The sequence below is a fragment of the Oncorhynchus kisutch genome, unplaced genomic scaffold (assembly GCF_002021735.2).
Source record: "Oncorhynchus kisutch isolate 150728-3 unplaced genomic scaffold, Okis_V2 scaffold3202, whole genome shotgun sequence".
Taxonomy (NCBI): Eukaryota; Metazoa; Chordata; class Actinopteri; order Salmoniformes; family Salmonidae; genus Oncorhynchus; species Oncorhynchus kisutch.
In genome coordinates this window covers 483,104-500,313 of record NW_022265147.1, presented here as the reverse complement: position 1 = coordinate 500,313, position 17,210 = coordinate 483,104, and the positions used below count along the sequence as shown (strand labels likewise).

The following is a 17,210-nucleotide window of genomic DNA, read 5'->3' as shown; positions in this document are numbered from 1 at the left end:
GATAGGTCCTACGTGACAGAGTGGTAATGATGTCACCGATGACACGTACAGGAAGATAGGTCCTACGTGACAGAGTGGTAATGATGTCACCGGTGACACGTACAGGAAGATAGGTCCTACGTGACAGAGTGGTAATGATGTCACTGATGACACGTACAGGAAGATATGTCCTACGTGACAGAGTGGTAATGATGTCACCGGTGACACGTACAGGAAGATAGGTCCTACGTGACAGAGTGGTAATGATGTCACCGGTGACACGTACAGGAAGATAGGTCCTACGTGACAGAGTGGTAATGATGTCACCGGTGACACGTACAGGAAGATAGGTCCTACATGATGATAGAGTGGTAATGATGTCACCGATGACACATACAGGAAGATAGGTCCTACGTGACAGAGTGGTAATGATGTCACCGATGACACGTACAGGAAGATAGGTCCTACGTGACAGAGTGGTAATGATGTCACCGGTGACACGTACAGGAAGATAGGTCCTACGTGACAGAGTGGTAATGATGTCACCGATGACACGTACAGGAAGATAGGTCCTACGTGACAGAGTGGTAATGAAGTCACCGGTGACACGTACAGGAAGATAGGTCCTACGTGACAGAGTGGTAATGATGTCACTGATGACACGTACAGGAAGATAGGTCCTACGTGACAGAGTGGTAATGATGTCACCGGTGACACGTACAGGAAGATAGGTCCTACGTGACAGAGTGGTAATGATGTCACCGGTGACACGTACAGGAAGATAGGTCCTACGTGATAGAGTGGTAATGATGTCACCAGTGACACGTACAGGAAGATAGGTCCTACATGATGATAGAGTGGTAATGATGTCACCGATGACACGTACAGGAAGATAGGTCCTACGTGATAGAGTGGTAATGATGTCACCGGTGACACGTACAGGAAGATAGGTCCTACGTGACAGAGTGGTAATGATGTCACCGGTGACACGTACAGGAAGATAGGTCCTACGTGATAGAGTGGTAATGATGTCACCGGTGACACGTACAGGAAGATAGGTCCTACGTGATAGAGTGGTAATGATGTCACCGGTGACACGTACAGGAAGATAGGTCCTACGTGACAGAGTGGTAATGATGTCACCGATGACACGTACAGGAAGATAGGTCCTACGTGATAGAGTGGTAATGATGTCACCATGACACGTACAGGAAGATAGGTCCTACGTGACAGAGTGGTAATGATGTCACCGGTGACACGTACAGGAAGATAGGTCCTACGTGATAGAGTGGTAATGATGTCACCATGACACGTACAGGAAGATAGGTCCTACGTGACAGAGTGGTAATGATGTCACCGGTGACACGTACAGGAAGATAGGTCCTACGTGACAGAGTGCTTGCTTGGTTATCCAACTGATCTAGTCCTTTCTGTCATCCTGTGCACCCTGTTCATTCATTTAAAATAAATCCTGCAGTGTTGCTACTACGTGTGATTAATTCCATTAAAAGGGAAATGTCAAATATGTCAATCCAATTCAATTCCAAATCAAGAAGTCCAAATAGTCTAATTCCAATTCAATTCCAAATCAAGAAGTCCAAATAGTCTAATTCCAATCAATTCCACTCCACTTCCATAAGTGAATTCAAGATTTGAATTTGAATTTCAAACTGAATTGGAATTGACCCATTTTCCTGGTGCGAGTGTGTGTGTGTGTGTGTATTTGTGTCTGTGTGTGTGTCTGTGTGTGTGTGTGTGTGTGTGTGTGTGTGTGTATTTGTGTCTGTGTGTCTGTGTGTGTGTCTGTGTGTGTGTGTGTGTGTGTATTTGTGTGTGTGTGTGTGTGTGTGTGTGTGTGTGTGTGTGTGTGTGTGTGTGTGTGTGTGTGTGTGTGTGTGTGTGTGTGTGTGTGTGCATACCTGCTGAATACAGCTCCTTCATCTTCTCCTCCTCTTCTAAGGTCGACAGTTTCTCATCGTCGGACTCTGACCTGTTAGCATCACCCTGATGAAGATATCATCATCATCATCACCACCATCATCATTACCAAAACCATCATCACCATGACCTGTTAGCATCACCCTGATGAAGATACCATCATCATCACAACCACCATCATCTTGTCATGTGCCTTTTACTGAGGAGTGGCTTCCGTCTGGCCACTCTACCATAAAGGCCTGATTGTTGGAGTGCTGCAGAGATGGTTGTCCTTCTGGAAGGTTCTCCCAGCTCCACAGAGGAACTCTGGAGCTCTGTCAGAGTGACCATTGGGTTCTTGGTCACCTCCCTGACAGATCTGACAGAGCTCTCAGAGCTCTACGGACAATTCCTTCGACCTCACGGCTTGCTTTTTGCTCTGACATGCACTGCCAACTGTTAGACCTTATATAGACATGTGTGTGCCTTTCCAAATCATGTCCAATCAATTGAATTTACCACAGGTGGACTCCAATCAAGTTGTCTCAAGGATGATCAATGGAAACAGAGAGAGAGAGAGAGAGCCAGAGAGAGAGAGAGAGAGAGAGAGAGAGAGAGAGAGAGGCAGAGAGGCAGAGAGAGAGAGAGAGGAAGAGAGAGAGAGAGAGGGAGAGAGAGAGCCAGAGATAGATAGATAGATAGATAGATAGATAGATAGATAGATAGATAGATAGATAGATAGATAGATAGATAGATAGATAGATAGATAGATAGATAGATAGATAGATAGATAGATAGATAGATAGATAGATAGATAGATAGATAGATAGATAGATAGATAGATAGATAGATAGATAGATAGATAGGTAGGTAGGTGTGTGTGTGTGCCTCTGTGTGTGTGTAGTAGATCAGATCCCAGAGGTGTAGCTGTGTGTCTGTGATGTTCAGATGAAAACAACAACAGCTGGTCAACCAGTATCAAACAAGCTCCTGGGCCAGCGGGACTGTGTGTGTGTGTGTGGAGGGAGAGATGGATGGATGAAGGGGGGTGGAGAGAGAGATGGATGGATGAAGGGGGGAAAGAGGGAGAGATGGATGGATGAAGGGGGGGGTGGAGAGAGGAATGGATGGATGAAGGGGGGGTGGAGTGAGGAATGGATGGATGAAGGGGGGGGTGGAGAGAGAGATGGATGGATGAAGGGGGGGTGGAGAGAGAGATGGATGGATGAAGGGGGGGTGGAGAGAGAGATGGATGGATGAAGGGGGGGTGGAGAGAGAGATGGATGGATGAAGGGGGGGGTGGAGGGAGAGATGGATGGATGGAGGGGGGGTGGAGAGAGAGATGGATGGATGAAGGGGGGGTGGAGAGAGATGGATGGATGAAGGGGGGGTGGAGGGAGAGATGGATGGATGAAGGGGGGGTGGAGTGAGGAATGGATGGATGAAGGGGGGGTGGAGAGAGAGATGGATGGATGAAGGGGGGGGTGGAGAGAGAGATGGATGGATGAAGGGAGCGGTGGAGAGAGAGATGGATGGATGAAGGGAGGGGTGGAGAGAGAGATGGATGGATGAAGGGGGGGGGGGGTGAGAGGAATGGATGGATGAAGGGGGGGTGGAGAGAGAGATGGATGGATGGAGGGACTCTACAAATAATGTCCAACCAGATACCCTGGCCTGTAAAACCCCATAGAATCCTGTAGAAACTAGTTGAACCCAGTAGAACACTTACCTCCGCCTGAAAGCCCTCCACCAAGATGGCCACCAGCAGGTTGAAGAGGACGTAGTTCCCAAAGGTCATCAGAGCCACAAAGTAGAGAGCAGCGAGAGGAGAGGTGGAGGCCATACCGTTATACAGGACCAGATTCCAGTCCTCCTGAGTCAGAATCTATAGACAGAGAGAGAGGAGAGAGAGGAGAGAGAGGGATGAGAGAGGAGAGGTGGAGGCCATGTAGTTATACAGGACCACATTCCAGTCCTCCTGAGTCAGAATCTATAGACAGAGAGAGAGGAGAGAGAGGGATGAGAGAGGAGAGAGAGGGATGAGAGAGGAGAGAGGAGAGAGAGAGGAGAGAGGGATGAGAGAGGAGAGAGAGAGGGATGAGAGAGGAGAGTGGAGAGGTGGAGGCCATGCAGTTATACAGGACCAGATTCCAGTCCTCCTGAGTCAGGATCTATAGAGAGAGAGAGAGGAGAGAGGAGAGAGAGAATGAGAGAGATGAAACAGAGGAGAGAGGGATGAGAGGGATGATAGAGAGGAGAGAGGGTATCGGCCTAATTATGCTCTGCGTGCATTATCGGGTGTGTCAGTCAGCCAGTCAGCCAGCCAGTCAGCCAGCCAGCCAGCCAGCCAGCGTGTGTTTGTGTGTGTGTGTGTGTGTGTGTGTGTGTGTGTGTGTGTGTGTGTGTGTGTGTGTGTGTGTGTGTGTGTGTGTGTGTGTGTGTGTGTACCTGGAACACAGTAACGATAGCCCAGAGGAGCGAGTCAAAGTTCTTCCTGTCAGGTAGCGTGTCTCCACTGTCCAGCTTCAGACCAAACTTACAGCCAAACAGATGCATGCCTAGGATACTGCAACACACACATTACACACACACACACACACACACACACACACACAGAGAGACACAGACACACACATTATACACTCAGTAACTTCAAAAAGAAAGATGAAAAACCTGACTATGATGTAATCTATTACCTGACTATGATGTCATCTAATACCTGACTATGATGTCATCTAATACCTGACTATGATGTCATCTAATACCTGACTATGATGTCATCTATTACCTGACTATGATGTCATCTATTACCTGACTATGATGTCATCTATTACCTGACTATGATGTCATCTATTACCTGACTATGATGTCATCTATTACCTGACTATGATGCCATCTAATACCTGACTATGATGTCATCTATTACCTGACTATGATGTCATCTAATACCTGGCTATGATGTCATCTAATACCTGACTATGATGTCATCTAAGACCTGACAACATACCTGACAATGAAGATGATGTCATCTAAGACGTGACAACAAACCTGACTATGAAGATGATGTCATCTAAGACTTGACAACAAACCTGACTATGAAGAATGTCATCTAAGACTTGACAGCAAAGCTGACTATGAAGATGATGTCATCTAAGACTTGAGAACATACCTGACTATGAAGATGATGTCATCTAAGACTTGACAACATAGCTGACTATGAAGATGATGTCAGAAGGTTTCTACATACCTGAATATGAAGATGAAGAGCATGAGCAGCATGCAGAAGGTGGCTACGTTGTCCATAGTCTTCATCAGAACCACCAGCTGTCTGCGCAGGGCGGGCAGGAACCTGACCAGCTTTAGGACCCGCAGCAGACGGAACGTACGCAGGACTGACAGACCGCCGTCCGCCTGCCCAATGATCTCCCATACACTGAGAGAAACACATAAAACGTTACAGCTAGCTTAGCATTTAGCAACAAGTTATAGATAGCTTAGCATCGAGCAACAAGTTATAGATAGCTTAGCATCGAGCAACAAGTTATAGATAGCTTAGCATTGAGCAACAAGTTATAGATAGCTTAGCATCGAGCAACAAGTTATAGATAGCTTAGCATCGAGCAACAAGTTATAGATAGCTTAGCATCGAGCAACAAGTTATAGATAGCTTAGCATCGAGCAACAAGTTATATATAGCTTAGCATCGAGCAACAAGTTATAGATAGCTTAGCATCGAGCAACAAGTTATAGATAGCTTAGCATTGAGCAACAAGTTATAGATAGCTTAGCATCGAGCAACAAGTTATAGATAGCTTAGCATCGAGCAACAAGTTATAGATAGCTTAGCATCGAGCAACAAGTTATAGATAGCTTAGCATCGAGCAACAAGTTATAGATAGCTTAGCATCGAGCAACAAGTTATAGATAGCTTAGCATCGAGCAACAAGTTATAGATAGCTTAGCATCGAGCAACAAGTTATAGATAGCTTAGCATCGAGCAACAAGTTATAGATAGCTTAGCATCGAGCAACAAGTTATAGATAGCTTAGCATTGAGCAAGTTATTGATAGCTTCCCTATTGAAAAATTATATATTGGAATATATTTCAAGAAAATATAAAGATATTTAAATATAAAGGGAAAAGGTATTTATCAAATATATAGATATATTTTATTTATGTACATATACTAGTAAAACATTCATGTAAAATACACAAATCACCACTCACAGCCTTCTCTACCCGATGATAATGTTGAGTCTCTGTTGACCTCTGATAGCTTAGCATTGGGTTTCCTAAAGTGGTGTTTTGTAACGTTGAGTCTCTGTTGACCTCTGACCCCTTAGCATGAGGTTTCTAAAGTGGTGTTTTGCAAATGTTGGATCACTGTTGTAGTTGAAAATACACACTGCAGCTATTGACATATAGCCTTTTTGACATTTAGCCTATTGACATATAAATTAGCTCGTTTTTGTGAAGGTTGGGGGCCTCTGATAGAACTGGCTAGCTAGCTAAATGATGTAGCTTTAGTGAGGGTTGGGTGTCTCTGATAGAACTGGCTAGCTAGCTAAATTAGCTAGCCAGATTATTTATAGCAAAACATAATAATAATAATAGTAGTAGTAATGATCCTCCTATGTTTCCCTCCTGCAAGTCCCTCTGGTCTGGACCCTCAGCTAGACAGACCCCAGGCAATGGAGCCTCAGCCGATCAGACCCCAAGACAATGGAGCCTCAGCCAATCAGACCCCAAGACAATGGAGCCTCAGCTGGACAGACCCCAAGACAATGGAGCGTCAACCAATCAGACCCCAAGACAATGGAGCCTCTGCCGATCAGACCCCAGGCAATGGAGCCTCAGCCAATCAGACCCCAAGACAATGGAGCCTCAGCTGGAGACCCCAAGACAATGGAGCCTCAGCCGATCAGACCCCAAGACAATGGAGCCTCAGCTGGACAGATCCCAGACAATGGAGCCTCAGCCGATCAGACCCCAAGACAATGGAGCCTCAGCCGATCAGACCCCAGACAATGGAGCCTCAGCCGATCAGACCCCAGACAATGGAGCCTCAGCTAGACAGACCCCAGACAATGGAGCCTCAGCCGATCAGACCCCAGACAATGGAGCCTCAGCTAGACAGACCCCAGACAATGGAGCCTCAGCCGATCAGACCCCAGACAATGGAGCCTCAGCTGGACATACCCCCAGATAATGGAGCCTCAGCTGGACAGACCCCAGGCAATGGAGCCTCAGCTGGACAGACCCCAGGCAATGGAACCTCAGACGATCAGAACCCAGACAATGGAGACACAGGTGCACCTTGTACTGGAGGACAATAAAAGGCAGAAACCATCTGTGTGTCATCCTCACCAGAGTCTTGACCTGACTGCAGTTCAGAGTTGTAACCGACTTCAGTGGGCCAATGCTCACCTTAGGTTGGCCACTGGAGAAATGTGTTCTTCACGGATTAATCCCGGTTTCAACTGTACTGGGCAGATGGCATACCATGGAAGAACTGTCTGAGTATGGCGTCGTTTGGCCAAGAGGTTTGCTGATGTCAACGTTATGAACACAGTGTCCCATGGTTGTCGGTGGTGGCTACGGTATGGCCAGGCCTAAGCTGTGGACAACGAACACTATTACATTTTATCATTGGCAATTTGAATGCACAGATATACCGTGACGAGATCCTAAAGTTTGTTGTTTGATTGTCGTGCCATTCATCCGCCGCCATCACCACCTGTTTCAGCATGATAATGCACAGCCCCATGTCGCAAGGATCTGTATACAATTCCTGCAAGCTGAAAATGTCCCAGATCTTTCACGGCCTGCATACTCATCAGACATGTTACCCATTGAGCATGTTTAGGATCTGGATCGACTTGTACGACAGCGATTTCCATTTCTTGACAATTTCCAGAAACTTCGCACAGCCATTGAAGAGGAGTGAAACAACATTCCACAGGCCACAATCAACAGCCTGATCAACTCTTTGTGAAGGAGATGTGTTGTGCTGCATGAGGCAAATGGTCACACCAGATACTGGCTGCTTTTCTGATCCACACCCCATACCTTTTTTAAATGTTATCTGTGATCAACAGCTGCATATCTGTATTCCCAGTCATGTGAAATCCACAGAATAGGGCCTAATGAATTTATTTCAATTGACTGATATGAACTCATATGAACTGTAACTCAGTAAAATCATATTTTTGTTGAGTGTATGTTTTTGTTTGTATAATTTGTCATGCTGAAACAGGAAAGGGCCTTCCCCCAAACTGTTGCAAGCACAGAATCGTCTAGAATGTCATTGTCTGGTGCCTTGACCGAACCATGAAAAACAGCCCCAGACCATTATTCATCCTCCACCAAACTTTACAGTTGGCACTATGCATTGGGGCAGGTAGCGTTCCCCTGGTATCTGCCAAACCCAGATTTGTCCATCAGACTGCCAGATTGTGAAGAGTAATTCATCACTCCAGAGAATACGTTTCCACTGATCCAGAGTCCAATGGTGGCGAACTTGACACCACTCCAGCCGACGCTTGGCATTGTGAATGATGATCTTAGGCTTGTGTGCGGCTGCTTGGCCACGGAAACCCATTTCATGAAGTCATTTCACATTAACAGCACTTACAATTGACCAACTGTACCGCAGCAGTATCCACATACAGTGGCTCCTGCTTTAAAAGTCTTATTACTGCGGAATTATATATATATATATATATATATATATGGTTATTTAAGTGTGAACCACTGGTACCATCAATGCTAGTTAGTGCTAGTTTGAACACCAGAGGGCATCTTTGAGAATCATTTGATGGCCTTCAATAGTGGCTGTACTAGAGAATTTAAAACCTTTTTTTTGTAAGACCATAGTATATGAGACTGATTTTAAGAAATGTTGTTTAATTGATTTGATTAATATTATGATGTTTCTATTACAAGAAAAAAAAACAATCTGTTAGGACAGAACAGAAAATATGGCGCTGTACAACGTGACGGCCGGGAATAGGCTACAGTACTGGGCTATTTAGCTAAATAATCCTGTGTCGTGTGGGCATGTGGTAGACTGGGGTTAAATTCCCCAATGGGGGGGCAGGAGTAGGCTGTCCTTGTAATTAAGAAGTTGTTCTTAACTGACATGCCTAGTTAAATAAAGGTTAGACTAAGAACATAACATTTCTACACCCTCATTTTCTAATTGTAGTCTAACCAATGGAGATTCAGTGAAAATAAAAATCTCATTGATTTATCAAGACCAGTCTCCATGCTCGTCTCAGAGCAGTGTGAAACGGACCAGTCTCCATGCTCGTCTAACAGCAGTGTGAAACGGACCAGTCTCCATGCTCGTCTCAGAGCAGCGTGAAACGGACCAGACTCCATGCTCGTCTCAGAGCAGCGTGAAACTGACCAGTCTCCATGCTCGTCTCACAGCAGTGTGAAACGGACCAGTCTCCATGCTCGTCTCAGAGCAGCGTGAAACGGACCAGTCTCCATGCTCGTCTCACAGCAGTGTGAAACGGACCAGTCTCCATGCTCGTCTCAGAGCAGTGTGAAACTGACCAGTCTCCATGCTCGTCTCACAGCAGTGTGAAACTGACCAGTCTCCATGCTCGTCTCAGAGCAGTGTGAAACTGACCAGTCTCCATGCTCGTCTCACAGCAGTGTGAAACTGACCAGTCTCCATGCTCATCTCACAGCAGTGTGAAACGGACCAGTCTCCATGCTCGTCTCAGAGCAGCGTGAAACGGACCAGTCTCCATGCTCGTCTCAGAGCAGCGTGAAACTGACCAGTCTCCATGCTCGTCTCAGAGCAGTGTGAAACGGACCAGTCTCCATGCTCGTCTCAGAGCAGTGTGAAACGGACCAGTCTCCATGCTCGTCTCAGAGCAGCGTGAAACGGACCAGTCTCCATGCTCGTCTCACAGCAGTGTGAAACGGACCAGTCTCCATGCTCGTCTCAGAGCAGTGTGAAACTGACCCGTTTCCATGCTCGTCTCAGAGCAGTGTGAAACGGACCAGTCTCCATGCTCGTCTCAGAGCAGTGTGAAACTGACCAGTCTCCATGCTCGTTTCAGAGCAGTGTGAAACGGACCAGTCTCCATGCTCGTCTCAGAGCAGTGTGAAACGGACCAATCTCCATGCTCGTCTCAGAGCAGTGGGAAACGGGCCAGTCTCCATGCTCATCTCAGAGCAGTGTGAAACAGACCAGTCTCCATGCTCGTCTCAGAGCAGTGTGAAACGGACCAGTCTCCATGCTCGTCTCAGAGCAGTGTGAAACGGACCAGTCTCCATGCTCGTGTGAAACGGACCAGTCTCCATGCTCGTCTCAGAGCAGTGTGAAACGGACCAGTCTCCATGCTCGTCTCAGAGCAGTGTGAAACGGACAAGTCTCCATGCTCGTCTCAGAGCAGTGTGAAACGGACCAGTCTCCATGCTCGTCTCAGAGCAGCGTGAAACGGACCAGTCTCCATGCTCGTCTCAGAGCAGTGTGAAACGGACCAGTCTCCATGCTCGTCTCAGAGCAGTGTGAAACGGACCAGTCTCCATGCTCGTCTCAGAGCAGTGGGAAACGGGCCAGTCTCCATGCTCGTCTCAGAGCAGTGTGAAACGGACCAGTCTCCATGCTCGTCTCAGAGCAGCGTGAAACGGACCAGTCTCCATGCTCGTCTCAGAGCAGTGTGAAACGGACCAGTCTCCATGCTCGTCTCAGAGCAGTGTGAAACGGACCAGTCTCCATGCTCGTGTGAACCGGACCAGTCTCCATGCTCATCTCAGAGCAGTGTGAAACTGACCAGTCTCCATGCTCGTCTCAGAGCAGTGTGAAACGGACCAGTCTCCATGCTCGTCTCAGAGCAGTGTGAAAAGGACCAGTCTCCATGCTCGTCTCAGAGCAGTGTGAAACGGACCAGTCTCCATGCTCAGTGTGTAACGGGGCTAAACAAGTTGTAGGCTTTTGATTCAAATCCTATTGTTTCTAACTTCAATATGCTCTTTAAATAAATAAGACCTACACCACTTTTATCATCTCATCACTAGTGAGACTCATGTCATCTACAGTATATAGAAAACAGTATAACGAAAAATATGACGTGAATATCCGCCAATAATTGCATATAGAGGATGGGAGGATATTTCTGTAATTCGGTGATATTTATTCCCATAGTATAACTCATAACTAAATAAACATTTTGAGGGAGGCAGAGGAAAAGAGACAGACAAATACAGAGATAAGGCCTCTTTTGTTCGCCAGTTTTATTGCTTCTTTAATCGGGACAACAGTTTTCAGCTGTGCTAACATAATTGCAAAAAGGTTTTCTAATGATCAATTAACCTTTTAAAATGATTTACTTGGATTACCTAAAACAACGTCCCATTGGAACACTGGAGTGATGGTTGCTGATAATGGGCCTCTGTACGCCTATGTAGATATTCCATTAAAATCAGCTGTTTCAGCTACAATAGTAATTTACAACATTAACAATGTCCATACTGTATTTCTGATCAATTTGATGCTATTTTAATTGACAAAAAACTGATTTTCTTTAAAAAACAAGGACATTTCTAAGTGACCCCAAACTTTTGAACTGTAGTGTAAATCAATATATAATTTTTCCGTACAGGTTAGCATCGAGCAGCAAGTTATAGCTAGCTTAGAATCAGGCAGAAAGTTATAGCTAGCTTAGAATCAGGCAGAAAGTTATAGCTAGCTTAGAATCAGGCAGAAAGTTATAGCTAGCTTAGAATCAGGCAGAAAGGTTTAGCTAGCTTAGAATCAGGCAGAAAGTTATAGCTAGCTTAGAATCAGGCAGAAAGTTATAGCTAGCTTAGAATCAGGCAAAAAGTTATAGCTAGCTTAGCAATTGAACATTAAGTTATAGCTAGCTTAGAATCAGGCAGAACGTTATAGCTAGCTTAGCAATCGAACAGAAAGTTATAGCTAGCTTAGAATCAGGTAGAAAGTTATAGCTAACTTAGCATCGAGCAGCAAGTGATAGCTAGCTTAGCATCGAGCAGCAAGTTATAGCTAGTTTATCATCAAGCAGCAAGTTATAGCATTATAACATTAACTCTTGGAAAAGGTTTGGTGCATGATACATTAAAATATTTCATGGAAACACAGACACACACCTGATGATGACGATGACGCTGTCAAAGCCGTTGTACGGGTTCTTTATATAGCCGAAGAGTCCGAAGGCCAGCAGCTTCAGCAGCATCTCCAGACTGAAGAGACTGGTGAACACTAGATTACTGATCTCTAGGATGTCAGTCAGCTCCTGGGGCTAGGGGGAGGGAGAGAGAGAGAAGAGACTGGTGAACACTAGATTACTGATCTCTAGGATGTCAGAGAGGAAGGAAGTAGGAAGTAGTACTGTAGTGTGGCCAGTAAGGGACAGTAGGGTACAGTATGCTGTTTCTGGGTTATAGTAGTACTATAGTGGGGACAGTAGAGGCAAGTAGGGGGCAGTATGCTGTGTCTGGGTTATAGTAGTCCTGTAGTGTGGACAGTAGGGGGCAGTAGGGGGCAGTATACTGTGTCTGGGTTATAGTAGTACTGTAGTGTGGCCAGTAGGGGCCAGTATACTGTGTCTGGGTTATAGTAGTACTGTAGTGTGGACAGTAGGGGGCAGTATGCTGTGTCTGGGTTATAGTAGTACTGTAGTGTGGACAGTAGGGGGCAGTATGCTGTGTCTGGGTTATAGTGGTACTGTAGTGTGGACAGTAGGGGGCAGTATACTGTGTCTGGGTTATAGTAGTTCTGTAGTGTGGCCATTAGGGGCCGGTATACTGTGTCTGGGTTATAGTAGTACTGTAGTGTGGCCAGTAGGGGACAGTATACTGTGTCTGGGTAATAGTAGTACTGTAGTGTGGCCAGTAGGGGACAGTAGGGGACAGTATGCTTTGTCTGGGTTATAGTAGTACTGTAGTGTGGCCAGTAGGGGACAGTAGAGGACAGTATAATGTGTCTGGGTTATAGTAGTACTGTAGTGTGGCCAGTAGGGGACAGTATGCTGTGTCTGGGTTATAGTAGTACTGTAGTGGGGACAGTAGGGGACAGTAGGGGACGGTATACTGTGTCTGGGTTATAGTAGTACTGTAGTGTGGCCAGTAGGGGACAGTATACTGTGTCTGGGTTATAGTAGTACTGTAGAGTGGCTAGTAGGGGACAGTAGGGGACAGTATGCTGTGTCTGGGTTATAGTAGTACTGTAGTGTGGACAGTAGGGGGCAGTATGCTGTGTCTGGGTTATAGTAGTACTGTAGTGGGGCCAGTAGGGGACAGTATGCTGTGTCTGGGTTATAGTAGTACTGTAGTGTGGCCAGTAGGGGACAGTATGCTGTGTCTGGGTTATAGTAGTACTGTAGTGGGGCCAGTAGGGGACAGTATGCTGTGTCTGGGTTATAGTAGTACTGTAGTGTGGACAGTAGGTGACAGTATGCTGTGTCTGGGTTATAGTAGTACTGTAGTGTGGCCAGTAGGGGACAGTAGGGGACAGTATGCTGTGTCTGGGTTATAGTAGTACTGTAGTGTGGCCAGTAGGGGACAGTAGGGGACAGTATGCTGTGTCTGGATTATAGTAGTACTGTAGTGTGGCCAGTAGGGGACAGTAGGGGACAGTATGCTGTGTCTGGGTTATAGTAGTACTGTAGTGGGGCCAGTAGGGGACAGTAGGGGATAGTATGCTGTGTCTGGGTTATAGTAGTCCTGTAGTGTGGCCAGTAGGGGACAGTATGCTGTGTCTGGGTTATAGTAGTACTGTAGTGTGGACAGTAGGGGACAGTAGGGGACAACATGCTGTGTCTGGGTTATAGTAGTCCTGTAGTGTGGACAGTAGGGGACAGTATGCTGTGTCTGGGTTATAGTAGTACTATAGTGGGGCCAGTAGGGGACAGTATGCTGTGTCTGGGTTATAGTAGTACTGTAGTGTGGCCAGTAGGGGGCAGTAGGGGACAGTAGGGGACAGTATGCTGTGTCTGGGTTATAGTAGTACTGTAGTGTGGACAGTAGGGGACAGTATGCTGTGTCTGGGTTATAGTAGTACTGTAGTGTGGACAGTAGGGGACAGTATGCTGTGTCGGGGTTATAGTAGTACTGTAGTGTGGCCAGTAGGGGACAGTAGGGGACAGTATGCTGTATCTGGGTTATAGTAGTACTGTAGTGTGGCCAGTAGGGGACAGTAGGGGACAGTATGCTGTGTCTGGGTTATAGTAGTACTGTAGTGTGGCCAGTAGGGGACAGTATGCTGTTTCTGGGTTATAGTAGTACTGAGGTGTGGCCAGTAGGGGACAGTAGGGGCCAGTAGGGGACAACATGCTGTGTCTGGGTTATAGTACTACTGTAGTGTGGACAGTAGGGGACAGTAGGGAACAGTAGGGGACAGTATACAGTGTTCCGTGTAGTGTGATGAGGATTTGGGTTCTAGACTAAATGTAATTCTACAGTCTATAGGGTCAGTTGGTGATGAGTATTTGGGTTCTAGACTAGTTGTAATTCTGTAGGGTCGGTTGGTGAAGGGGATTTGGGTTCTAGACTAGTTGTAATTCTACAGTCTATAGGGTCAGTTGGTGATGACTATTTGGGTTCTAGACTATTTGTAATTCTATAGGGTCAGTTGGTGATGAGGATTTGGGTTCTAGACAAGTTGTAATTCTATAGGGTCAGTAGGGTCAGTAGGTGATTAGGATTTGGGTTGTAGACTAGTTGTAATTATATCGTCAGTAGTGTCAGTAGGTGAGGATTTGGGTTCTAGACTAGTTGTAAATCTATCGTCAGTAGGGTCAGTAGGTGATTAGGATTTGGGTTGTAGACTAGTTGTAATTATATCGTCAGTAGTGTCAGTAGGTGAGGATTTGGGTTCTAGACTAGTTGTAATTCTATCGTCAGTAGGGTCAGTAGGAGATTAGGATTTGGGTTCTAGACTGGTTGTAATTCTATCGTCAGTAGGGTCAGTAGGAGATGAGGATTCCGGTTCTAGTCTAGTTGTAATTCTATCGTCAGTAGGGTCAGTAGGTGATTAGGATTTGGGTTGTAGACTAGTTGTAATTATATCGTCAGTAGTGTCAGTAGGTGAGGATTTGGGTTCTAGACTAGTTGTAATTCTATCGTCAGTAGGGTCAGTAGGAGATTAGGATTCCGGTTCTATACTAGTTGTAATTCTATCGTCAGTAGGGTCAGTAGGTGATGAGGATTCCGGTTCTAGACTAGTTGTAATTCTTTAGGGTCAGTTGGTGACGAGGATTTGGGTTCTAGACTAGTTGCAATTCTATAGGGTCAGTTGGTGATGAGGATTTTGGTTCTAGACTAGTTGAAATTCTACAGTCAGTAGGGTCAGTTGGTGATGAGGATTTGGGTTCTAGACTAGTTTTAATTCTATAGGGTCGTTGTGTTGAGGATTTTGGTTCTAGTCTAGTTGTAATTCAATTGTCAGTAGCGTCAGTAGGTGATGAGGATTTGGGTTCTAGACTAGTTGTAATTCTATCGTCAGTAGGGTCAGTAGGTGATGAGGATTTGGGTTCTAGACTAGTTGTAATTCTATCGTCAGTAGGGTCAGTAGGTGATGAGGATTTGCGTTCCAGACTAGTTGTAATTCTATCGTCAGTAGCGTCAGTAGGTGATTAGGATTTGGGTTGTAGACTAGTTGTAATTCTATCGTCAGTAGTGTCAGTAGGTGACAGACTAGTTGTAATTCTATCGTCAGTTGGTGATGAGGATTCTGGTTACAAACTAGTTGTAATTCTTTCGTCAATAGGGTCAGTAGGAGATTAGGATTCCGGTTATAGACTAGTTGTAATTCTATCGTCAGTAGGGTCAGTAGGAGATGAGGATTCCGGTTCTATACTAGTTGTAATTCTATCGTCAGTAGGGTCAGTAGGTGATGAGGATTCCGGTTCTAGACTAGTTGTAATTCTATAGGGTCAGTTGGTGATGAGGATTTGGGTTCTAGACTAGTTGCAATTCTATAGGGTCAGTTGGTGATGAGGATTTGGGTTCTAGACTAGTTGTAATTCTATAGGGTCAGTTGTTGATGAGGATCTTGGTTCTAGACTAGTTGAAATTCTACAGTCAGTAGGGTCAGTTGGTGATGAGGATTTGGGTTCTAGACTAGTTGTAATTCTAGTAGCATCAGTAGGTGATGAGGATTTGGGTTCTAGGCTAGTTGTAATTCTACAGTCAGTAGGGTCAGTAGGTGATGAGGATTTGGGTTCTAGACTAGTTGTAATTCTAGTAGCATCAGTAGGTGATGAGGATTTGGGTTCTAGGCTAGTTGTAATTCTACAGTCAGTAGGGTCAGTAGGTGATGAGGATTTGGGTTCTAGTCTAGTTGTAATTCTATCGTCAGTAGCGTCAGTAGGTGATGAGGATTTGGGTTCTAGACTAGTTGTAATTCTATCGTCAGTAGCGTCAGTAGGTGATGAGGATTTGGGTTCTAGACTAGTTGTAATTCTATCGTCAGTAGGGTCAGTAGGTGATGAGGATTTGGGTTCTAGACTAGTTGTAATTCTATCGTCAGTAGCGCCAGTAGGTGATGAGGATTTGGGTTGTAGACTAGTTGTAATTCTATCGTCAGTAGTGTCAGTAGGTGATGAGGATTTGCGTTCCAGACTAGTTGTAATTCTATCGCCAGTAGGGTCAGTTGGTGATGAGGATTCCGGTTCTAGACTAGTTGTAATTCTATCGTCAGTAGGGTCAGTAGGAGATGAGGAGTCCGGTTCTATACTAGTTGTAAATCTATCGTCAGTAGCGTCAGTAGGTGATGATGATTTCGGTTCAAGTCTAGTTGTAATTCTATCGTCAGTAGGGTCAGTTGGTGATGAGGATTTCGGTTCTAGTCTAGTTGTAATTCTATCGTCAGTAGGGTTAGTAGGTGATGAGGATTTGGGTTCTAGACTAGTTGTAAATCTATCGTCAGTAGCGTCAATAGGTGATGAGGATTTGGGTTCTAGACTAGTTGTAATTCTATCGTCAGTAGGGTCAGTTGATGATGAGGATTTGGGTTCTAGACTAGTTGTAATTGTATCGTCAGTAGGGTCAGTAGGTGATGAGGATTTCGATTCTAGACTAGTTGTAATTATGTCGTCAGTAGGGTCAGTTGATGATGAGGATTTGGTTTCTAGACTAGTTGTAATTCTATCGTCAGTAGGGTCAGTAGTTGATGAGGATTTGGTTTCTAGACTAGTTGTAATTCTATCGTCAGTAGGGTCAGCTGAGGTCAGAACCAATGGAAACATCATTATTCACTTTTTCTTAATTTCTTAGGGGGGTAAGACTGCTAAAACAGAATACACACACACACACACAATATATCCCCTCC

General features: G+C 45.4%; 1 protein-coding gene across 1 annotated transcript in view; it reads right to left on the bottom strand.

Moving 5' to 3' along the window:
* The window catches only part of LOC109886494 (voltage-dependent T-type calcium channel subunit alpha-1H), a 98,886-nt gene that overhangs the window by 43,597 nt on the left and 38,079 nt on the right, over positions 1–17,210 (bottom strand). The window contains exons 11-15 of the mRNA XM_031820264.1: positions 12,029–12,180; positions 5,144–5,329; positions 4,345–4,462; positions 3,626–3,781; positions 1,899–1,983 (exon numbers count right to left, since the gene is read on the bottom strand). Coding sequence (XP_031676124.1) covers positions 1,899–1,983; positions 3,626–3,781; positions 4,345–4,462; positions 5,144–5,329; positions 12,029–12,180 — 697 coding nt within the window. The remainder of the gene's footprint in view (positions 1–1,898; positions 1,984–3,625; positions 3,782–4,344; positions 4,463–5,143; positions 5,330–12,028; positions 12,181–17,210) is intronic.